The 23,771-nt window shown below is 50.2% G+C and overlaps 1 protein-coding gene across 7 annotated transcripts in view; it reads left to right on the top strand.

The window, feature by feature from the left end:
- The first annotated feature begins 11,735 nt into the window (after positions 1 to 11,735).
- NAP1L4 (nucleosome assembly protein 1 like 4) overlaps positions 11,736 to 23,771 on the top strand; it is a 75,441-nt gene continuing 63,405 nt past the window's right edge. For 2 of the 7 annotated variants that reach the window (XM_082342020.1, XM_082342019.1), the window contains exons 1-2: positions 19,900 to 19,990; positions 20,229 to 20,306. In XM_082342020.1, the coding sequence (XP_082198146.1) occupies positions 19,915 to 19,990; positions 20,229 to 20,306 (154 nt within the window). In that variant the 5' untranslated portion in view covers positions 19,900 to 19,914. Of the gene's footprint in view, positions 11,979 to 12,658; positions 12,802 to 13,344; positions 13,497 to 19,899; positions 19,991 to 20,228; positions 20,307 to 23,771 lie in introns of those variants that run through there. The other 5 variants (XM_082342026.1, XM_082342023.1, XM_082342025.1 and 2 more) reach the window with 4 other exon arrangements.

Genomic DNA, 23,771 nt, shown 5'->3' with positions numbered 1-23,771 from the left:
AAGGCCGGGCTCTGTCTGCCGTCACCCTGCACGGTCAGCGCTCGTGGGGGCCCGGCCGGGCTGCTTGCTCAGCAGGTCACGACACGGGAGCTCAGGCCACTGAGCGGCTTCAGCCGAGGACTGTCCCCCCCCCGACCCTGCCCCCGTGCAGATGGCTATCGGCTAATCTCTGGTGTGTAGGCGCATTCGGAGGCATTTGAGTAGGAAAAAGACAGGCTCAAACTGGCAGAGCCCGCTGGCGCCGCACACAAAGGCTGCTCGGCCGGGCGCCCGGGTCCTGCTGGGTCAGCTCGGCGCCCTGTCTCCGCAGCGATTCCGCAGGCGGGCGGGCGGGCGGGCGGCAGGGCCTCCTCAGCACGGCTGGCGATGAGATGGGAGGAGGGGGGATGCCAGCAGGGCAGGGCAGCGATGTCCCCAGGTCCCGGCCAGGAGGGCGTGTCCTCACCACCCTGCTCTCGCATTCTTACTCCCGGGGCTGAGAAGCCCCACCTGAGCTCCAGGCCTGGACGGAGCAGGGTGGCAGCGAGCCGGGACCGGCTCCACCTGCAGAAGCGCGGGGCCAGGTCAGATCCGCGAGAACCCGCCATGGAGCCCTCGGGGCCGGGCGGACGGGCTGGGAGATGCCATCCGGGTCTCGCTCGCGGCGATGGCGGGGCACAGTGGCCCAGGCGGGGCAGGGGGCTGGGGTCGGGGTTGGCACTGTCCAGTGGTGGCCGCGCTCGCCCTTCACCCCCGCGGCCTGCTCGTGGGAGCGTCACCCCCAGAGCAGGTGGGGAGCAGCCTGCTGGCCGGTACCGGGTGCTCCGGGGGGCCCCCACCCACCAGCCACACGTGGAGCACGATGGCTGCGACCCCATGGGGACAGGCCCTGCATGTGTTCCACTTTTGAACCTTGTAAATGTTTTACGTTAAAAAAAATAAACCAGTAAGAAAAAAGGCCCCAAGACAAAGTGGAACAAACCCAGGGCAGGTATCTACCTAACAAGTCACCCCAGCACTTAGTGGCTGAAGTGACAATGACCTTATTATTGACCCTGGGGGTTCCGGGTTGACCGGCTCCTCTGGGCGGGTCTGAGTCAGGGCCCCCCACCGAGTGCGGTCAGAGGGCGGGGGGTCTGCGTTCTCGCGCCTGGGTCCTGGTGGGGGGATGCTGGGGTGTGGCCTCCAGGTCGGCGGCCTCTGCGGGTCCCAGGAGAGTTGGGCACCACGTGCCCTTTGGGATCTAACCTCAGAGGTCACGCGGACCCCCGCCATCCTCCCTGAGGGGAGGCCGCCCCAGGGCCCACCCGCAGACCCCTCCCTGTGACGGCAGTGGCAGGGGGCTGGAAAGGGTGGCAGCTGTTTAGGAAAGCGCCACCTGCCACAAAACCGCAAATCAAACCGGTGAGAAAAGGGCCCCTTTGGTTGATTTGAGAACCTGCCACTTGGCTGCACATCGTTCGGGGGGTGTGTCCTGAGGCCAAAGCCGTGCAGAGAAGTCAAACTTGGTTCCACTGTTGTGTCGCTGGGCGTGGTCCGGTGTGGTCGTCACCCTCCGCGCTGTGCGGGCAGCGGACACGTGCCTCGACATCAGCAGCCCCGCATTCATCGTGAGGAAAAGCACCAGAGAATCACGTGCTGTTAAACACGAACGGAGGAGACAACGGAGGAACTGACGCTTGACGTGTAAACAGTAGGTATGTCCCGGCCATGCAGGCTGAGAGGGGACCACCCCAGTGGCCACGAGCACCCCCAGGGCCAGCTTCCAGGCTCTGAGTGCCATCCCCTCTCCTGGGAGAAGCAGGCAACTCCAGGCCGAGGGCGAGCGCGTGTGGAGGCCCAGGGCATCCCGCCACCCTGAGGGGAAGCATCCCAGACGGAGGGGTCGTGTCAGAAGGACACAGGACAGACCAGGAACATACACAGCAGCCAGGAGAGTCTCCGGGGCATCGGGCAGAGGGTCACGTGCAGTGAGATTCCAGTGAGATGACTCGAGAGGACAGAACTAGAGAGAGCGGCGTAGCGGTGCCGGGGGCTGGGTGGTGGCTGACTAGGGACAGTCTGGACCCTTCACCCTTCGACTGCAGTGGGGGCTGAGGAATCTACGCCCGTGGCCACGTGACACCAGGGCTGGTGTCCCAGGGTTGATCTTAGGCAAGACGTAGCTGTCAGGAAACCATGTGAAGGGCACAGGGACCCCTCTGCCGCAGCTTCCTGGGAACCTCTCATGATTTCAAAGTGAAAAGCCTAAGGAGCTTCCCCCGGCTAAGTCTGGGACAACTGGAGCCCTGAAAAGTAGGGGTCATTGAAATCCAGGCATCCACACTTATTCTCAAAAGCGAAGAAGACCAAGACATAATAACTTGTCACCACTGGAGCTGACACCTGGTCCACAGACTTAGTTATTTATAAGTGGCAGGATTGGGACTTCCCTGGCCGTCCAGTGGTTAGGACTCCGTGCTGTCACTGCCATGGCCCTGGGTTCAATCCCTGGTCAGGGAACTAAGATCCCGCAAGCTGTGTGGCATGGCCAGAAAAAAAGATGGCAGGATTAAACATCTCCCACCCTCCATGGAAACTGTATTTGAAAGCCACAAATGGCCCCACTGAAAGGGGCAGCAGTGCCAGCGAGTAGAAGTGGGCAAAACAGGACAGCTAGAACGCCTCCGTTCTGGGGCCCCGAGTGCAGCCCCAACTCCAGCCAGGGCTGTCAGTGGACGCCGAGACCCCTGCTGAAAGTTGGGAGCTGACACCAAAGCGTCCCCTCGCAGTGGCTTGTCGGTCACAGGGGACCGGGAAAGGTGCGCCTGTCACCTTACAACTCGGAGCCCTGCCCATCACCCCCTCCCCCCAGCACTCCGTCTCAGCATCCCCCGAGAGAGACATGTGGGCCTGAGGGGTGCCCTGCAGCGGGGAGCCTGGCCTCACCTGCACAGAAAAGTCTTTCCACTAAAAATACGGAGTAGGTACTGAACAAAGCTTTTAGACCCATGCTGCCCGGGACCTTGTTAAATCGCAGACCCTGACTCGGATCTGGGTGGGGCTGGAGATTCTGCGTTTCCTCCAGGCCCTGGGGTGATTTCCCTGCCACTGGTCGGGGGCCCCACCTGGAGGAGGAGGCCATCCGTTTCACTTCCTGCTCACCGGCAGTACTGGGGACCGAGACACAGGCAGGAGGTGCCACAGAGAGGCCGCCGGACTCGTCCAGAAGGCGGGGCCCTCCTCGGGACTCGGGAGAGATTCGAGAAACAAAACCACCACCTCCTGTGTATTAACCTGGATAGCTTTGAACAAACTGGCCACAGAGACGTTTGGGGACACGTGTGCATGGGCATGGTGTGACGCTAAGGAATCTTGGTGAATTTTGTTCGTTCGATCATGCCAGTTGTGTCCACACATGTCCTTAGTTTGGGACAACGTGGCGTGGTAATTTTCTTCAACAAAGAAAACCAATGAAGCAAATTATACAGATGCTTCTGGTCACACCTGAGTGACCGGCATCTATCTGTGCCCCAGGTCATCCTCTCTACCTTCCTGTGTTCCAGACTCTTCGTGATCAAATGTTGTTTAAAACATGCCGCCAGGAAACCTTCTCGTCTTTAGTGGACGACCGGGGCGGGTAGCGGCACCTGCGGGAGGTGCACTGGGGGCTCCTGGTCAGAACATCCTCACTGTTCCCTTTGCATTCGGCCTTTGCACCCTTACAAGCTGCGGCAGAACCTTCTGGAACAAGATGGGGTGGAAAACTTTTTTAACTTGTAAAATATCAGTTCACCTGTAAAAAAGTGTTCCTTTTGTGTGTGTGCATGAAACCCCTTTCCAGCGTTAAGAGCCAGAATTGTCTTCCTGCTTCTCCCCAAAGAGAAATCTTTCGTGTTTTCATTATTAAAAAAATCACAGATTCACTATTTAAAAATCGAATCATGCAGAAAATTACCAGACTAAAGTAACGATGGGGTGTCCCCTTAAGGCCATCTAGAGCGAGCCTGTAACATTTTGGGGATAGGCTCCCGACACCTTCCTTCTGAGTTTACAGATAGCAGCCCTCTCTGCACGGAATAGACGGTGGCTATTTTATGATGTCATCTGCTTCTTCCTCCTGTCTCCATGTGTCCTTGTCATTACAGCATCATGACCTGGGGGCCACCACCCTGGGGAGGGATGTCGGGTGCTTCTGGGGCCCCGTGCTCCCTCTCTTCTGCCAGCCCCGGGGGTTCCTCATTGAGCAGTGCCCACGGGAGGCGAGGGGCAGGACCCCTCCAGGGCCAGGTTGGTTGTGGTCCAGCCGTTTTTGAGCTGGGGGGCTGAAGGAGTCATCCAGCCCGTCTCTATTTCCTCCTCTGGAGGTGGGGACGATAGTGTCCACCTGGGACATTGCTCAGCCAAGGCCTTGCCATCATTCAGTGGCCCCGAGATGAGGCACAGTCTCTAGGTGGGAAGGAAGACAGGGCGCCCGTCCTCCTGAGCTCAGTCTTGGGGGAGCTCAGGCCGAACAAGGAGCAGAACCCAAGGGCAGGGCCACCCCTGGAGGGTAACCCCCTGCGCTCCCCATGGCCGGAGGGCGAGCCAGGCCGGGGACCTGCGTAGAGGGGCTGTTAACAGGTGTGCACGAGCTCAGAGCCCGGTGGTGTCAAAGTTACGATGGTGGGAAAATGAAAGCCACGAGGTGGCCAGGGGCCTTGGGGCTCTAATCCCAGCACCTCTCAGCCCTGGTCGGTCTTAGCATCATCTGGGGACTTCTAAACAAACTGATGCCCACTGTGCCCGCCCCGTTCCGAGTTCACTGGGGGCAGCAGGGATTACAGAAGGATGTTGAACAGCACAACGCCGTGGTCCGGGCTCACCAGCGCGCCGGTGGGGAGCGTGGAGGATGGGGTGGCAGGAGGACGGGCTGTGACCTCCAGCCAAGGGCACGAGGGTGGCCTTAGCCCGTGAAAAGCAGGGACCCTCCTGGCTAGGGAGGAACCAGCCCAGTGGAGATCCGTTTGCTGGTGCTTCTGCTGTCAGTGGATAGTCAGAAAGGATCGTGTCCACAGAATAAGAGACGCCAGTACAAGGCTCCGGTGTCAGCAAAGCTTGGGTGTTTGTCAGAATGAAAGTGTCTTGAGGGACTTCCCTGGCGGTCCAGTGGTTAAGACTCTGCCCTTCCAATGCAGGGGCGCGGGTTCAATCCCTGGTCAGGGGTCAGCAGCCAAAAAAAAAAAAGACACAAGTCCCCACATGCTGAGTGGTTTTTTTCTTTTTCTTTCTTTTTTTTTTTTTTTGGCCCATAGCATGCAGGATCTTAGTTCCCCAACCAGGAATCGAACCCGCACTCCCTGCAGTGGAAGCGCAGAGTCTTAACCACTGGATTGCCAGGGAAGTCCCCTGGGAGTGGGTTTTTAAAGCTGATATGGCAAGGCAGGAAGCCCAGGCAGCCAGTGGGTCTGCTGCTGGAGGCTGGGCGACTCGCCCTGGGTCCCTGGGGACGCTGCCGGGGCCTGGGAGGGTGAGGGCAGATCCCTGAGTGGGAGGTGGGCAGTGGGAGGCCACCCCCCAAGCCCCTCAGCCTTCACATTGTGTAGAGGCTCCAGAAACTCAAGGACACCTGCAGCAGCTGCCCTGTTGTACTGGACTGAATAACGCAACCCCGCAAATCCATGTCCACCCAGAAGTCCACAGTGTGAGCTAATTCGGAAAAAGGAGGCTCTTTGCAAATGTAATTACTTAAGATGAGGTCCCACTGGAGTAGGGTGGGCCCTAACTCCAATATGACTGGTATCTTTGAAAGAAGAGGAGACAGCCATGGGGACAGGCCACGTGAGGACAGAGACAGAGGCTGGAGGGACGCGGCCACAAGCCCAGGGACACCTGGAGCCCCCAGAATCTGGAAGAGGCAGGAGAGATCCTCCTCTATAGCCTCCGGGGGTGGGAGCGGGGCCTACCTACAACTCGATTTCAGACATGACTGTCCAGAACTGGGAGAGAACACGTTTCTGTTGTTTAAGCTGTGCTGTTTAGGGTACTTCGTTGTGACGGCCCCAGGAAACCAACAGGACCTCCATCCTTGAACCTTCATCCTCTTGAACAGACAAACACGTTTAATATGACTTCATGCTTCATTTAAATAAATCCACTTGTGATTATAATGGGGGGGTGGCAGGAAAATATAGTCAGACTGCAGGCAGGCGAGGACTGTTGCCTGATTTCACAACAGATACGAATAGAACGTGGTGCAGTTTCCCAGGAGCCGCTCCTCACGAGGCCAGCTGCAGGGGACTCCTGTTCCCGTTTCTGTTGGGGAATCCGAGACTCAGGGCCTGAGAACTGAGAAGACGTCAGACCCAGGGAGGGGGCTTGCGATGGCAATGCTGGCGTCACTCTGAGCCTGGCACCCGCCCATCATGCCCACGGGCAGATGAAGACGTGGTGTGCAGCCTGGCCCAGGCATCACCTTGGGGGCACCTGCCCGGGCTCACCTTCTGATGGGGCTCTCAGGTGCTATCATTAGGGCCGTGAGCCACCCTGAGCTATTTGCTGGTCCTGGAATGCACTATGCTCCCCTCCTGGCCTCTCCTGCTGGTTCTCAGGTGTCAGCTGGGGCACCACTTCCTCCCGGAAGCCTCCCTGATACACTCCTTCTAGTGGTGGGCACCGGGCAGGAGGTGGGGATCAACATGCTCCCTGTCAAGTGCCCGTGGTCAGGAAAGCTGGCAGTGGCGCCCTGATGGTAATAAGCAGGGGGGTGGCAGCGGCGGGATGTTCAAGGAAGGCCCCTCAGAGGAGGTGACTGGACCCAAATGATGGCAGAAGCCCACAAAGGGACATGTGGACGGAGAGGATTTTGAGATCATTCACAACCTCCCAAAAGGGGCCTTTCTGCAGACCCATAAGAGCCCCAAAGGGGGCAGGCCAGGGGGCGTGGATGACCACAGGTGTGGACAGGTGGACTCCACCATCCCAGGTCCGACCTGCTTTCTCCAGGTGGCGTCTGGGCCACAAGGAGACCCAGGAGTCAGCCCTTCTGGCCCCTCAAAGGGCGGCCCCGAGTGGCCCCGTACTCAGTGGTGGCTGCACCCGGAGCACCAGGGCCTGTGGCTGCCGGGGACCAGATATCACCTGGGGCAGGAGGCAGGCTGAGCCCCTGGAGGAGAGGTGAGCCTTGGGGAGCAGGAACCGAAGGGCAGATTACCCACTCCCCGCCCCGCCCCTGTGTCCTCAGGTGCTGAGTCCCCTGCCCGCGCCAGGCGGCTGGGGTCATCAGAACAGACACCTGCACCAAGGCGACTGCTCACCAGCGCTGTTCCAAGTCTCCCCCAGCCCCATGAAGCAGGTGCTGTTAAGTGTCCCCATTATACAGATGGTGGAACTGGGGCACAGGCTCTCAGCCAGGCCCGCCGGCTGGAATCGGGTAGAGCAAGGATTTGGCCCCAGGAACACCTGCCCCCCTCCCCCTGCCCTCTGCTGCACGGCCTACTGGCCAGGACCACTGCCGGGGCACCGCCTTAGCGTGCTGTGGACTGAATGGCAGCCTCCAAATTACAGGTTCAACTCCAATTCCCGGAACCTGGGCATGTGACATTCAGATACCGGGGTTTTGCAAATGTAATCGAGTTAAGATGAGGCCATTAGGGTGGGCCCTAGGACAGTGATTGGAGTGTCTATTTATTTATTATTTATTTATTTATTTATTTATTTATTTATTTATTTATTTTTGGCTGTGTTGGGTCTTCGTTTCTGTGCATGGGCTTTCCCCAGTTTTGGCAAGCGGGGGCCAGTCTTCACCGCGGTGCACCGGGCCTCTCACTGTCGCGGCCTCTCTTGTTGCGGAGCATAGGCTCCAGACGTGCAGTCTCAGCAGTTGTGGCTCACGGGCCTAGTCGCTCCGCAGCATGTGGGATCCTCCCAGACCAGGGCTCGAACCCGTGTCCCCCGCATTGGCAGGCAGATTCTCAACCACTGCGCCACCAGGGAAGCCCCTGGAGTGTCCTTTTAAGAAGAGGACACAGGAGGGCTTCCCTGGTGGTCCAGTGGTTTAGACTCCATGTTTCCACTGCAGGGGGCGTGGGTTTGATCTCTGGTTGGGGAATGAGGTAAGAAGAGGTGGTAGTGGCTCTGAGAATAAGAATACGCAACTATGTAATTTTTCATTGAGCAAAATGTCTTTACATACATTCCCTGCACTGAACTGTATTCCCTGGCATCACAGAACGTTAGTACTAAAAGGCACCCAAAAGATCACTTATCTCCTTTAGCAGATGAGGAAATTAATGTCCAAGAAGGTAAATGTCTTTCTCAAGATCATAAATCCAGGACAGGATGACTCTGTAGATGGTTAATGATTTACACGGGACAGTGGTCCCAATGTCAGCAGGGAGGGTGAAAGTTACCCTTGACAAGACTTGAAATCACTCCTAACGTACAATACAGCCACAAAGCATCCGCAAGTGAGTCCACCAGAACATTTTCCTCTAATAAGGAAACACATCGCTTTTTTTCCCATTGAATCCCAGATGACGCAGTTGGCCTGGTTTTAAGGGGCCAAGTTGCATGGGGGGGAGAAAAAAAAAAAGACATTATAAGAAATACCTGGGGAGTAAAATCAGCTTAGGAAGTCGCCCTGTTACATTCTTTGGGTGAAAAAAAGTGACTTGAATAGCCCATCTTTCTTTTATACTTCTACTTGTCCCCTAATTGTGTGCTTTTTTTTCTTTTTTTGAATTTGCTTTCCTGAGTGTATGGAGAGGAATTTATATGCTACATTTTTAAAGAATGAAACCTTACTGAATAAGTGACTTAGAAGGTTTAAATGTTTGGGTTTCAGATGGCTGCGATTTCCACTTTAATGTATTAATATCACACATGGGTTGCATGGTCCTTGTTGCGCTTGATGACTTTTGTTACCATCCCTGCTATAGTTTATTGTGCTGATCATGTTATCAGTAAGTCTTAACCTTAACCAGAAGCAGCCACCAGCAAAACCAGTATCAACATAAATTCCACACCCTAGCCTCTGTGTCTTGGGACTTCTGCAAGAGTAATCACAAAGAAGGAACTATTCCTCAAACCTAAAATTTGGATAACCATTTACACTTAACTGTATACCAAGAGTATTGTATTTGTTCCAAGGTAGCTCAAAACTCTTTGAAAGTGCCTTATAGGAAGTGGGGAAAACGAGTAATCCCATTTTAACAAGAATGTATACAGATGTGAAATAGGAAAATAAGGGATCTGCAAAATTGTTATGGTCCTAGCCTCATGTAGTTTATATTTATTTAATTTTTTTGGCCGTGCTGTGAGGCATGTGGGATCTTAGTTCCCCAACCAGGGATCGAACCCGTGCGCCCTGTAGAGGAAGTGCAGAGTCTTAACCACTGGACCGCCAGGGAAGTCCCTCATGTAGTTTAAAATTAAAGTCTATGCATACAGAAAATATTTGCAAGGTAATTACTAGAATAATGGCAAAAAAAGTCAGCACAGGGAATCCTTTAGATTCAGAGTCATGACTTACTTTTCAAATGGAATAGACTCAGCTAATGGCAGTTTTGCTTCTAGAGTAACGTGGCCTTGAGAAAACCACTTCACCTGCTTCTATGGATTCATCTGTTACCTCCTATAGACTCTATGCCATATTCATACATCTCATCTTCCCTTCATTATTTCAGTGGTGACAGTGGCAATTTAGGTTTACATCTTAGAACCGAAAACTCCTTGGACTAAAAAGTCCTAAATAAAAACAGTTGTTAAAAAAAAAGTTTCGGGCTTCCCTGGTGGCACAGTGGTTAAGAATCTGCCTGCCAATGCAGGGCACACGGGTTCGAGCCCTGGTCTGGGAAGATCCCACATGCCGCAGAGCAACTAAGCCTGTGTGCCACAACTACTGAGCCTGCGCTCTAGATCCCTCGAGCCACAACTACTGAGCCTGTGTGCCACAACTACTGAGGCCCGTGCACCTAGAGCCTGTGCTCTGCAACGAGAAGCCACCGTAGTGAGGAGCCAGTGCACGGCAAGGAAGAGTAGCCCCTGCTCACTGCAACTAGAGAAAGCCCGCGTGCAGCAACGAAGACCCAACGCAGCCAAAAAAATAAATAAGTAAATAAATTTATTAAAAAAAAAAAAAAAAAAAGTTTCATGTAAAATTACCCAGGGTCTCAAAAGTCAATGAAAAGTTACCCAGGGACCCTAATGCAGAAGTAATATTTGAATCTTTAGACACAAATGCAGTGAAGTGTGTCAGTAACTAATAAGTTGCCTCCTTTGTAATTCTTTCCATTTTTTGATTTCATATGTCAAAACAAACTCCTTCGCTTAGCTTGTAAGCATAGTAATTAGTGTTTCAGATATTCATTTTTGGAGCACAGAACTAATTAACAACTAACCCTGTTATAACGGGCTAAAATGAGAGTAATGTTTTCCTAATACATAATTGTATTTCTGAACTTGAGTAGGGATATTTTGAGCTGTTTGGTCACATGTTAAATATTTTGCGCTTTTTAAAAGATTCCTGATAATACTTCTCGATTCTTTCCCATGAGCCCTGAATGTAATTCTGATTTTATAATATTTTTCAAAATGATATACAGGGACTTCCCTGGTGGTGCAGTGGTTGAGACTCCGCCTGACAATACAGGGGACACGGGTTCAATCCCTGGGCCCGGAAGATCCCACACGTTGCGGAGCAACTAAGCCCGCGTGCCTAGAGCCCGAGCTCCGCAACAAGAGAAGCCACCGCAATGAGAAGTCCACACACCGCAAAGAAGAGTAGCCCCCGCTCACCGCAACTAGAGAAAGCCCACGCGCAGCAATGAAGACCCAACGCAGCCAATAATTTAAAAAATATATATAAAATGATCTTCGTCTCCCTTATTGGAAAATGTCACTTCATCAATCCTTTAGCAATTAAACTCCTGCTGTGGCTTGACCGGCGCGGTGTGGCGGGGGGGGTGGAAGGACCCACAGAGACACAGAGAAGGCGGCCATGTGATGCAGCCACAAGCCCAAGACAGCCCAGAGTTCCCAGAAGCTGAAAGAGGCAGGAAGGACCCTCCCCTGGAGACTTTGAAGGGAGCCCAGCCCTGTAAACGCCTATGATTTCTGCCTTCCAGCCTCTAGAAAGGTGAGAAAACACAATGCTGTTGTACTTTCTAAGCCCCACGGCTTGTGTCCCTTTGTTGTGGCAACCACAGGAAATTAAAACAGCATTCTCAGTTCTGTTGCAGACAGAAAGGCTGTGGACAATGTCGCCCACCTTCCCACCAACTCACTAAAGTGACCCGGGGAAAGGCCGCTCCACTACAGCCGTTCCACCAAGGGCCAGGCCCAGTGGCCACCTGGCGCTGGTGCCGTGCACCACCTGCTCCAACCTCGAACATCCGGGCAGGGCCAGATACAGTGGCCTCGTGGATATGAGCCTTTATTAAACAGGAGGAGGACAGACCTCCAAACTTGAAAACGCTGGTGCTCCTTTCTTTCGTAGTTTATGCCTCCTCCCCCAGCTCTGCCCCGTCCTCAGCAAAAGCAAAACAAGGTCACTACAGAAAAGTCAGAAAATCCAAGTAAGGCAAGCAGGGATCTCACACACGCCCTCTCAGTACAGATGCGGGGCAGAGGCTGGTCCCCGCCATGTGGGTTAAACCGGGGCACCCGCTGGCCACCCTGCAGCTGGTTAGCTGACGTTACGTCCTTAACAGCCCCTCCAACAGGAGCCTCTGGATGCTTTCAAACTCCTCCCCCCGCCCCCTTCAAACTTGCTGAAAAGTTAGAACGGGTTTCAGAAGCGACCCCGCTCAAAGAAAGGACAGTTTCTGAAGAAACGGACAAAAATAATCAAAGACCCCTCAACGGAAGATAGCGCCCAGAAACACAGACTCTCAGAAGGCCCGGGCCTGGCGGATGTGGGTTTCCACCGAACTGTCGTCTTACTCAAGCGGTTTTCAGATTAACGCTTTTCCAGGAACTGTAACGTGGGGAGGCCGGGGTCGGTACCCCAGCCCCAGCGGCCCGGCGCTTCCTTCTGGCCGGTGGGTCTGCTAGGCCCGAGCCGGGCTGAGATGCTGGGGACGCGGGCCTGGGCGCTGCCCCGGGAGAGCCCGTGAGTGCGCGGGATAGGGTGGGGGAGGAAGAGGGGACCCCACGCGCCAAGGCCAGCAGGCAGCACGAGCCCGGGGATTTGAGGGGGTAAGCCCGGGCCATGGGGTCGCGGAGGTCGGCGGGGTCAGCGCGCGCGTCCCTGGGGCTGGAACTCAATTGGGGGGAGGTAGGCAGGGGTCGCGGGAGGTGGGTGGGCCCCGAGACAGCGCCCAGTCCCACGGGGGGCTGGGGAAGGGGGGCTGCACAGGCCGGGGGGTGGACTGCGCCCGAGCTGGGGTGAGCGGTCGGGGTGGGCGGTTGGGATGGGGAATGGGCTGCGCAGACCGGGATGAGTGTGGGGCCGGAAAAGAGATGCACCCGAAGAGAACACGGGAATAGGCTGCAGCAGGCGCCCCCCACGTGACCTCCGCGCGCCCCCGCCCCTTAAAGGGGCGGAAGGAACGCGGGCGCGCGCCACGCTGACGTCACACATCCCTATTTGCATCCGGCCCGCGGGTCTCGGCCCCGCTCAGCGCGGCGCCTCCTGGGCGGCCTCCGATTGGCCGTCACCGGCGGCGCCGAAGCGTAGTTGACTTGCGCCGCGCTCTCCCAATCGTAGCCCGCTTTGCTCGCGGAGGGCGGGGCCAGGGGACTCAGCCAATGGGAGGCGGCGTTGTTGGCGGCCACGGCGGCGCAGTCCCGGAGCGAGCGAAACCCAGACGGCTGCCGCCACTGCCGCAGGAGGAGTGAGGTGCGGACGCGAGGCTCGGCCGGGTAACGGCGTTAGTGGCGGCCGGCGGGGCGGGGGCCGGGGCCGGGGCCGGGGCCGGAGTGGTGGGAGCCGCGGAGAAGGCCCGGGGCCGCCATCTCGGGAGGCCGCGGCGGCAGGGGCGGGGCCGGGCCCGGAGCGCCCGGAGCGCCCGGAGCGGCGGCGGGGAGCAGGCGGGCGGGAGCGGGCGACGCGGGTGGGACCGGGGCCCGCGGGGAGCCGGGCGGGGCCCGGGCGGCGGCAGCAGGTGTCGCGCTCCGCCCCTCCCGCGGCGGCCTGAAGGTCAGGAGAGCTTTGTTCCCGCGCGGCTCCCGCCCGCCGGCTCCGCTGCGTCCCCGGGAAGGTTAAGGCCACGGGTCGGGCCGCGAGGACCCGGGCGAACGCGGAGCCGCCCAGAGGCCTTTTGTTTTCGGAATCGGAGCCTTCCCAGGGCTGAGTGACCGTTAGCCGCGGCTGCAGCGGGCTCCAGTCCCGCGTCCGGCGGGTGGGTGAGGCTGCCGCGTGTGCCGGGGCGACACCAGGACCTTGTGTGGTCCTGGGTGTTGTCGGGGACGGGCGGCGACGTGCGCCCGCAGCCGGTAACGGACGCGCCGGGAGCCGGACGGGCCCGGAGTGCCCGGCAGGGTGGCCGCCGAGTGTGCGCTACTTTACTGCTTAACGTCATCCTGCGGCCGGGGAAGTGCGGCCGTCCGAAAAGTCTGTGAGTGTCACGGATGGGACGTTGCCCTGCGCGTCTTAGTCCGGAGGTGGTGACAGCAGTCACATCGGTGTGTTTCTACCTGACTGCTGGGCCACTCCCCTCCTCCCGCCTGCCCCCCGATCCTGTGTTTTCCGAATGCTTTCTGCTAGTGATCAGACTTCCCACCGTCCGCAGTTACCCCCGGTCTATCTAAGCCGAGTCCTGCAAGAAGCCTTTGGGCCCCGAAGAAGGCTGTGTCGGGTTCCTGGCGGGGATGCTCCTGCACTCACCTGCCAGCAGGGCTTTGGTTCACATGCCCCCTCTGTTTTACTTGCATGTCGCTGTAAAGTATAAAAATAGGCTTGTGAAAATTCTCAGAGTGAGTTGTTGAACTTAAAAGTTGTCTTTTCAAAAGTTACTGCTTTCTTGTAGAAGTAACTGTATCTCTAAGTGATTAATAGCTGTCCTACACACCAGGGACTCCGATAATCTCTGCCTGTGTTGACTTATTTCATAATAGTCTAATAACTTATGCGATAAGCACTGTTGTTTTCCCGTTTAACCACTCAGGAAACTTGAGGCCCTGGAAGGTTTAAGTAAAGTGGTGTGTGCAAGGTGACATAACTTGGATTAAAATGCAGGCACTTTTAATTTTGCCCAGCTTTACTGTTTATGTAGAAGGGATGAAAAGTTTTAGTAAGAAATTGTTTTAATTATTGCACTGAGCCTCACTGAAGTCTAGTTTTCGAGCATCATTGATGCTGGTTGATCATTTCCAGCTCAGAATTCTGTGATTCCACAGAATGCTAAATGCTTCCCATAGTAGAATCTGGAAATGATTTCGGACGGTGATTAACAATAGCTAGAGGGATAAATGACACGCAAATGTAAAATGACCTTCCGAGAAAGAAAGGTGGTGATAGAGTAGGGATATGTTTAAAAGGTTGAATGAGTGACTAAAGTAGAGGGAGATGGCTTAAAAATGAGCGTTATCTATTAGTGGTTAACTTGTTAAGGTAAGAGTTGACAGGAAAAAGAAACCCCAGAAAATGAATTTCTCAATTTATTAGCTGCTTTTTTTTGTTTTGTTTTGTGACAAGGAAATTTTTTTCTTTCATCTTTTGAAGGTAAAGTATTCTATTCGGAGATTTGGAAGGATTGAAGATAAGACTTTTGGTCAATAAAAATACCATTACAAAACTTAATTTCTTATAGAATTATAGTGACAAAGGGGATTAGTTTTATAGATAAAATAGGTATAGGAATTGTGACCTTTTCAAGTTTACTTAGGAACACTTTCACCAGAAGTTTGAGGCCTCTTCTCGTGGTATGATGAGAGTAGTTATTCTCAAAACAATTATAATTATATAAATAATTTCAACACTGTAGTGCTGTCTTAAATACCTGTTATTACACATACATTTACAGTCTTTTTTTATTCCTGGTTGACCCATGTTACTAATTCAGAATGTCTGCGGTTATTTGTGCCTCAGTATTATAAAATAACATCTAAATGCTTCTGTGACTTTTGCGTTATTTTTGAAAATACTATATAGAATAGAGATTGGAGAAATTGATTGAATTTTTTTCAGTAGCTGATTTTATCACTTGGCTTGATAGTCTCAGTAAACTGAATTCTGGAACGGATACATATGTTTTAGGGTAGTTGTCCTCTAAAAGTGTACAGACGTTGTAGTTTTGTGAATTGACCATTTAGATTATCAGACCCTTCTATGATATTCTGAGTTGAGAGATTTTAATCTGTACGAGATAGTTCATAATTTTTTAGAAATTGAGTACTTAGAGTTGGGATGTGTTCATCAGTACATGACAGTCTGAATTCATTCTTGAATCTTTAGTTAAAATATTTCCGTTAACCTGTCAGGATTTTGACCAGCCTCTTGATATTGAGAGCATATTAATTGCCTGTATCTGCAGTTCTCTGACCAGCTAGGGTTCAGATTGAAATCTTTTCCTTTTTTCTTTCAGTAGTTGATAGTCTTCTAGCATCAGGAGGAGGTGACCTCACATGTAAATGCGTATGTGGGATAATGAGAGCTCCGAATTACTTATTTTCAGAGTTGCTTTTCTTTTTTTGCTCATTGTCCACAGTTTTAAAATGGTTTAAAACTGTTCTGATAAGCTCATGTTGTGTACTTCCTAAAGTTTCACTGGAGAACCCAGGGGGGTTTTTTGTTTGTTTGTTGTGTTTTTTTTTGTTTGTTTTGTTTTTGATAAATAGTATCTGTGGGCCAAGGGTGGTTGAAATTCCCAAAGCCCTAAGGGCCATCAACCAGTATGAAACAGGGAAGAACCATTACTGCTCAGAACCCGTGCTCCCAGTGATGGCATTTTGAATAGTCAAGGCAGCATTGAGGAGCGTGTCGGGAGATTGGTCTGGGACTGCTGTCTAAGGAGTGCTTTTTTGTTTTTTAGAGGGAAAGGTGTTCAGGCATCCAAAGTAAAAGGCTCATATTACTTAGTTTGACTATTCTACCACTGGGATGATTTCAGAAGTAGAAAGTGCTGGTGCGGAATTATTGCAGGAAATTGCTTTCCTCCAGCCTTAGCTTAATTTGCACAGTTTCTCCTAGTTCAGTGAATACTTGCCTTCCTAAACTGCAATTGTGAGGTTTTTCCTTGAGCACAACCCTTATTAATGGGTAGTGAAGAATTTTGTGTTTGACTGTTACGGAATTTTCAAAACAGACGACGTAGGTTTGTTTTCGTTTGACAGCCATTGGTTTTCTACCCTGCCCTCTTCAGAGAAAGCAGGGCTGCTTTACACTGTTTGCCACTGCATTTTAAATTTCATGAGTATTTAGTAACAGGAGAGGCAGTGTATTTCTGTAGTAAGAAAACTACAAAAGATCACTTAATGAACTTTACCTTTTGATCTTGGCCACTCACTGTGTAGCCTTAAATTTCCTCTTAAAAGTATACTGTCAGCTGTTATTAAAGGTGCTTCCATTCTGAGTCTGTGGGACTTTTTTTTTTTTTTTTAGTGTATGTACTGTGCATTTTATTATTATCCCAAAAAGCCTGTTCAAAAACAAGATAAGATGATTTCTGTGTAATAGTTGTGTGGTGTGGTAGAAAGATCGACTATACAATTTAAATACGTGCAAAGGGTATAAGTATTGTAATTTAAAACGTTACTTGTTTACCCAGTTATCCAAAGTAGCTTTCAGTGCTTGGCGTCTGTTCATCCACGAATGCCTTCGCTCTGCTAGGCACAGTTCTAGGCACTGGGGTATTTTATTGCCCTGAACAAAACAGGTGAAAGACCTTGCCCTCAAGTATTTCCACAGTGGGAGACAGACAAAAAAGTTAGACAGTGGTAGGTGCTTTTGAGAACAAGAGTAGAGAGAAGGAATAAGGATTTGGGTTTTAAATAGGGTGGAGAGGGTAAAGCCTTACTGACAAGGTGACAAGACCTTGGATTAAGAAAAACCTTCAAATATTTGACTCATTCAGTCATATACTAACGAATTAAGGACAAGAGAGTGGAGGAGGAAATTGGAGCTATAGCGATGAAGCACCAGTGTGCCTTGAGTAAAAATATACTGTCTTGGTTAAAGAAGGGAAACTTTTTTACTTTCTTCCTCAAAACTGAGGGCTTGGTCTCTAGCAAGCTTCTGAAAAAACAGTCCACCGTTGTCTCATGGCTATTAGATCTTCTAAGCAGATGTGACTTCCTGTGTCTTCAGAACCTGCTTAGGAGCGGCTAAGGTGTGCGTAGGGTCCCTGACACCACCATGCTGTATACAGGTGACACACCAGCAGATCATCACTCAGCAGTGGTGACCGAATGGGTGAAGCAGATTGCTTGGCCACTGTCTCTTGCCTAGTCCTGTGCTGGGCCCAGGGACTGCTGCGCTGAGCAAGTAGATAGATCTCTGCCTTCATGGAACTTACTCTTCAGTGGGAGGCCAGAGATGGATCATTCATCCATTCTTTTTTCAAAAACATGACAATAAAAAGTTTCAAACATATGTAGAAGTAGTGATTCCCCCATATGTACCTAACATTTAGCAGCAATAATTAACTATTTGCCAATCTTAGTTCATCTGTAAACATGTAATATATGTGATATTTAAAATAGATTTGTCATCATGGCAAAAGAAAAAGTGCATATATATTAGATTATCAATCATTACACATGATTGAAATCAGTTAGAACATAATTCTAAGACCACTTGTTTGAGTTTAGAATCTGGATGCTTTTTTTTTTTTTTTAACTGCTGAGAGATTACAAGTATATTGAAGGGTTTGTTGATTTACAAGGACATTTTCCATTATTTCAGCTATTTACATAAGTTATCTGGTTGTTTATTTCAGATATGTTTTTCACTTACCTGCTGGCATATTGAATCCAACGCAATTAACTCCCAATACTAAGGAATGCAGTGACAGACTGGATAAAGAATCTCCTGATTAGGGCTTTGTATAGTGGCCAGGTTTTGTGGGTAGAGACATTGGGATGTCCTGTGGGGATATCCTGATTCCTTCTTAGAGCAGATGAATGGCTTGTTTGTCCCTTCTGATGTGTCCTAAGCCAAAGTATGGGCTGGTACTCCTGGAGGATTGGGACCTGTACCCTGGGACTGATCAGACTCCGCAGTGGGATCGCCAGCCCTCCAACTTTCATGTGAACCAAGTGATTATGCTGTGGGGTTCATTTAACTGCCACCCTAATGTAATAAGAATTATAGCCTGTATTGAAATTCTAAAGTCTTAAATGTAACCAACGTGTTTCTGTTAAATTCATTTTAATCATTCAGTTATCTCATGGGAAGATATTGAGGACCTCTGACTTAAGACAGGTAATAAATGTATTAAAATTTTTGGTTATGTGAAGGGCGACCATGTTCCCCAATTTACACCTTCTTTGCCTCTTGAGAGTGGCCCGATTTGAAATTATAGGATTACTCTCTAACTGTAGGCTAAATGTTTTCAGTTAAAAATTAAGAATTTAAAGTTATATTGGATAACTTGCTACAAAAATAAATTTTTTTTCCCTTAGGAAAATTTTTTTGTTTGGGGTAAAAATAAATTAATCCATAAATCGGATTGTGAGGTAGCTTATATAAATAAAAGCAAAACTTTCATTTGTGTAATCATGGAAATTTGCATGTCAATCCAGATTTAGAATTATAAGCTCAAAGTTTTTGACCCTGGAAGGGAAACTGAACAGCTGTATTCTTTAGAAATTTTAGAATGTTCTTTTGCCTGGTATTCCTTTCATATTTCAACTTGATTGCCTTTTAGAAGTAAGAGACCCTTTTGATGAGGCTTGGGACTGTGGTTTCATAAAGTTAATATTAAACTCAGTATGCCAACATTTAAAACAAATGGATGATTATATTTCTCAAATCTGCAAATTTGGTAATTCCTTATAATTTTCTATTTTAAGAAAGTTTTGTTAGATAGTGATTGTTAAACAAAAGCAAATAAATTGTGGTGTGGAACTTGAGTAACTGAACTCCAGCTTGTTTGTGATATGTCACCACTCTACATTATTTTTTCTTAGATAAGGGTAGCAATGTTTAAACTAACTCGATTTGTTGGTTTCATATCAAGCAATAGATAGGATAATTTGTAAGCATATTGTGGTTATAAAAGTGGAGAGAGACCTGGAGTAGATCGTGTACTGGGCACTTCCTGTGTTTAATTCCATCTTCACAGCAGCCTCTCAGGTAGGTCCTTTCTAGTTTATGGATGTTGAAACCGAGGTTACACAGCTAGGAAATGATAGAGATGGGATTCAAACCCGAATCAAAACCATATTGTTTATAGTGTGTGTGCTTTGTTTCAAACGTTGAGTTCTGGGTTTGTGTTGTTGTTTTGATTTCAAAGTATTTTCTTTTCTATTGTTTAAACTCTATTGTTATTTTGTTTGTTTTTCTTTCCTTGATTTAGCTCCTTTTGGGGGCGGGGAGAATGTTTTGTTGGGTTTAACTTAATTGCTTTGTCATCATGTCACTGAAAATAGGATCATTGTATTGATGGGATCTTTTAAATTGGAGTGGTGTCATTCTGTGGGAAAGTGAACCTCTTTGGCCTCTATTTTGCAATAGAGTGTTTATTTGTTCACCAGGTATTTATTATGTCAGATGCTGTTTTGGTCCCTGAGACTGCTACATAGTGAACAGAATAGAAGGAGTGCTTTCACACTCTACTTCTAGACAGTGGGTTTCTTGGGAATGCTGCTGAACTGCAGGATCCTGACCCTGACTGAGCTGTTGATTGTCATCTATTCCAGCAACAGCAACAGTAATTTTGAATTGAGCAGGTGGAAGTGGCGGCAGGAAGTGAAGTGGTTGGTGGTGGTAGGGAAAGGTCAAGAGGGTCTGGATCTGAAATGTGAAAAGATTTTAATTTAAAATGGAATCAAAGGATATGAACGGGTAGCTCTCATGCATGCACCCTCAGGAAGATGAAAGTTGAAGACTGTGAGACTGATTTCCCAAAATTGCCTGCTTTACAGAAGATTGAGACATATCCTCTAACCAGTGAGTGTCTGCCAAGAATCTCTCTCCATCTTCAAGTCAGTGAACTTGCTGCGTGGCTCCTAACTGGATTTTCCCCTTTTGCACTCTTTGCCTGTAAAAGCAACCTGCCCTAAACCTTCAGGCTCACCTGTCGCTCACTGCAGTTTAACGTGTCCCAAATTGCAGTTCTTCTGCTATTCCCAAATAAACTCGGTTTCTGGTAACTTGAGCTTGCCTTAGTTTACCTTCTTTCTTTTAGGTTGCTATTACATGGTGTTAGAAGTGGGATCCAAAGGCGATACCCACCAAGGCGCGGCAACCCCCAGAGTTGAGCAAGGTACCCACACTTGAGCCCTTTGTGCTCTTCACTTTCGCAAGTTGCCGTAGCTTGGTTAGGCAAGTCTCTTCTTGGATCTCAAGCTCCCTTGTTTTGGTTGAGCTCTCCGGCTTTATTTGGGATCTGGATAGGGACAGATTGTCCTTCTGGCGAGTACTCTTTTGTTCTGAATCCAACAATGGGATACCAATCATCTAAATGTTCTAAAGGTGGCTCCCTTTGGGAACTCTGATGTGTTTTTGTTTTAAATATTTATTTATTTATTTGGTTGCACTGGGTCTTAGTTGCGGCAGGCGGGCTCCTTAGTTGTGGCATGCGAACTCTTAGTAGTGGCATGCATGTGGGATCTAGTTCCCTGACCAGGGATCGAACCTGGGCCCCCTGCATTGGGAGTGCGGAGTTTTAAACACTGCGCCACCAGGGGAGTCCCTCTGAGGTGTTTTTTTATTTAATTAATTAATTAATTTTGGGCTGCATTGGGTCTTCGTTGCTGCGCGTGGGCCTTCTCTAGTTGCGGTGAGCAGGGGCTACTCTTCATTGAAGTGCGGTGGCTTCTCTTGTTACAGAGCACGGGCTCTAGGGCGCGCAGGCTTCAGTAGTTGTGGCACGTGGGCTCAGTAGTTGGGGCTTGCGGGCTCTAGAGTGCAGGCTCAGTAGTTGTGGCACACGGGCTTAGTTGCTCCACGGCATGTGGGATCTTCCCAGACCAGGGATCGATCCTGTGCCCCCTGCGTTGGCAGGTGAACTCTTAACCACTGCGCCACCAGGGAAGTCCCATCTGTTGTGTTTTATTGTGATCTTTCCTCATAGACATTTTTGACTAAATGGACCAGCCTTACTAAGGATAACTTAGAACTCCAGCGGCCATTACAAGGAACCTTTGATGTCCCCAAACTTGTTTTTCTCCGAACCAAGTTAGAAGACCATGGTTACCAGATTAAACCATCCACATAGGGTAGTTATTTTAATTGTTATCTGGAGGCTTCTAAATGGGTTCAGGATTATAAAATTGCCTCCTTACCAAATACCGTTTCCAAATTGAAGCAAATAAGCAGCTAAAGGTGGATTTTTAAAATGTCATTGGCCTCTTTCTTGGTGTGAGCTGAGGTCCCTCCTACCCTTACTGCTCCATCTCCTTTGTATCTCTCTCTTTGCTGCCTCCTTATCCCTCCCCTCTCTCTGAACTTCCTTTCTTTCCTGTCACTGAAACCTCACCTGCCAAGCCCTTTAAAACTTCCCTTTCAAAATTAGACTTTCTGAGGATCCTGCTAAACCATAGCAAACTTCCTGTACCCCATGTGCAAAGGTCAAGCTTAGGGCTAGGGACTTCCCTGGTGGTCCAATGGTTAAGACTTCACCTTCATGCAGAGGGGGCACGAGTTCTACCCCTGGTCGGGGAGCTAAGATCCTACCTGCCTCGTGGCCAAAAAACCAAAAAGCATAAGACAGGAGCAGTATTGTAGCAAATTCAGTGAAGACTTTAAAAATGGTCCACATCAAGGATATCTTTAAAAAAAAAAAAAAAAGGCTTAAGGCTATAAGGACTTTCCCAGAGTAACTTGGATCCTCATAGATTTGGTGAGGAATTCAGTATTGTAATCCTGATTTACCAGCTTGGTCCCTCCAATCTCTATCAAACAGTCCACATGCTTGTCTAAGATAAGTCAAGCCCAGCACTGGACTAAAACAACCAGTTGAGAAAACCCTGAACCATCTCTTAGGCTTTCCCCCTGACCCCCCAATTTAAATTTTGATTTATTTATTTATTTTTAATTAATTAATTTTTGGCTGTGTTGGGTCTTCATTGCTGTGAGCGGGGGCTACTCTCCGTTGCGGTGTGCGCGCTTTTCATTGCGGTGGCTTCTCTTGTTACAGAGTGCGGGCTTCAGTAGTTGCAGCATACAGGCTCAGTAGTTGTGGATGGCAGGCTCAGTAGTTGTGGTGCACGGGCTTAGTTGCTCCGTGGCATGTGGGATCTTCCCAGACCAGGAATCGAACCCGAGTCCCCTGCATTGGCAGGCAGATTCTTTTTTTTTTTTAATTTATTTTTGGCTGTGTTGGGTCTCCCTTGCGGTGGCTTCTCTTGTTGCAGAGCACGCCTCTAGGTGCGCGGCCTTCAGTAGTCGTGGCTCGCGGGCTCTGGAGCAGAGGCTCAGTAGTTGTGGTGCACGGGCTTAGTTGCTCCACGGCATGTGGGATCTTCCCGGACCAGGGCTCGAACCTGTGTCCCCTGCATTGGCAGGCGGATTCCCAACCACTGCGCCACCAGGGAAGTCCGATCTCTTAGGCTTAAACAAAACCAACCACCAGCCCTTTTATGTGATCAGGCTGGCCGTACAGCCAAAAGCCTGCGTGAAGCCATCCCTAGAGCCTTCCCCAAGTCCGTGGACTGGAGTAAGATTCAGGCATGCCCCCAAAAGCCTGCTGTGTGTGTCCATAGCTGTTAGAGCAGGCTCCAGATTGTTCTCAAGGAAAATTTCAGCCTTCCCACAGATGCTCAATCCACCCAGGTGGCTTTTAATTCCATGTTTGTAAATGACCTAACCAAGGACTTACCTTGTTAGTCAAAAGAACCTGTATAGAATGGGAGACAGTGTCTACCCTGATCTTGTCACTTTGGCCACTCAATTGGCTCGTACCCCAGAAGATGACACCAAAAGAAAGACAACTCCCGCAGATGGAGACTCAAAGCGAATCTGGCCGTTGGAAAAAGGCTTGCTATAAATTGAAATCCAAACACTTGCAACCCTCCAAGAACCAACAGACAAACCCACCCCAAGGGTGTGACTCAGAGGGCACACAGGGACTGTTCCCTGTCCGTCCATTAAATAGCTTGGGGAAGACTCTTCTCCAGATCAGAGACAAATTCCTTACAGTATTAATTGGCACAGGGGCTGCTCTGTCAGCACCCAGCCTAACTACAGCGAAACAATTCCTTTCTCACAGTATTACATACGTTCCAGTAGTGGGGCCCTCACACTGCAACGTGTCCCTGTTTCCCAGCCCATACCTTTTTGTCTGGGGCCTTTGCAAAACAAACACCCATTTCTCCTCAGCAGTTTGGCTCCCATACATGTATTAGGATGAGATTTCCTGGAGAAATAGCATGCCGCCACTTTTTCCCTCAAAAGGGAGAAGTATTCCTTCAGTTCAAATCAACAGTTAGGAAGATTAAACCCCTTTTTGCCTTTATTACATTGCAAAGCTAAGAAGACCAAGCTTTGGACTTACCCCACTATTAACCAGGTACCCCTCCCCCCAACTCTTTGGGCAGAATCCTCAACAGACATAGGCAGAATTCATAGTGCTTCTCCTATTAAGACGTACAATGCCCTATAAATAAAGAAGTCTTCCAGGTCATAAGTTCTATCATAGAAGACTGTAAGGCCCAAGGACTCTTTGTCCCTTGCACTAGTCCTTGTAATAGCCCTGTCTTACCTGTAAAAAACCCAACAGCCAAGGAGG

This window comes from Balaenoptera borealis (genome assembly GCF_965194805.1).
Source record: "Balaenoptera borealis genome assembly, chromosome: 11".
NCBI lineage: Eukaryota > Metazoa > Chordata > Mammalia > Artiodactyla > Balaenopteridae > Balaenoptera > Balaenoptera borealis.
This window is presented reverse-complemented; position numbering and strand designations above follow the sequence as displayed.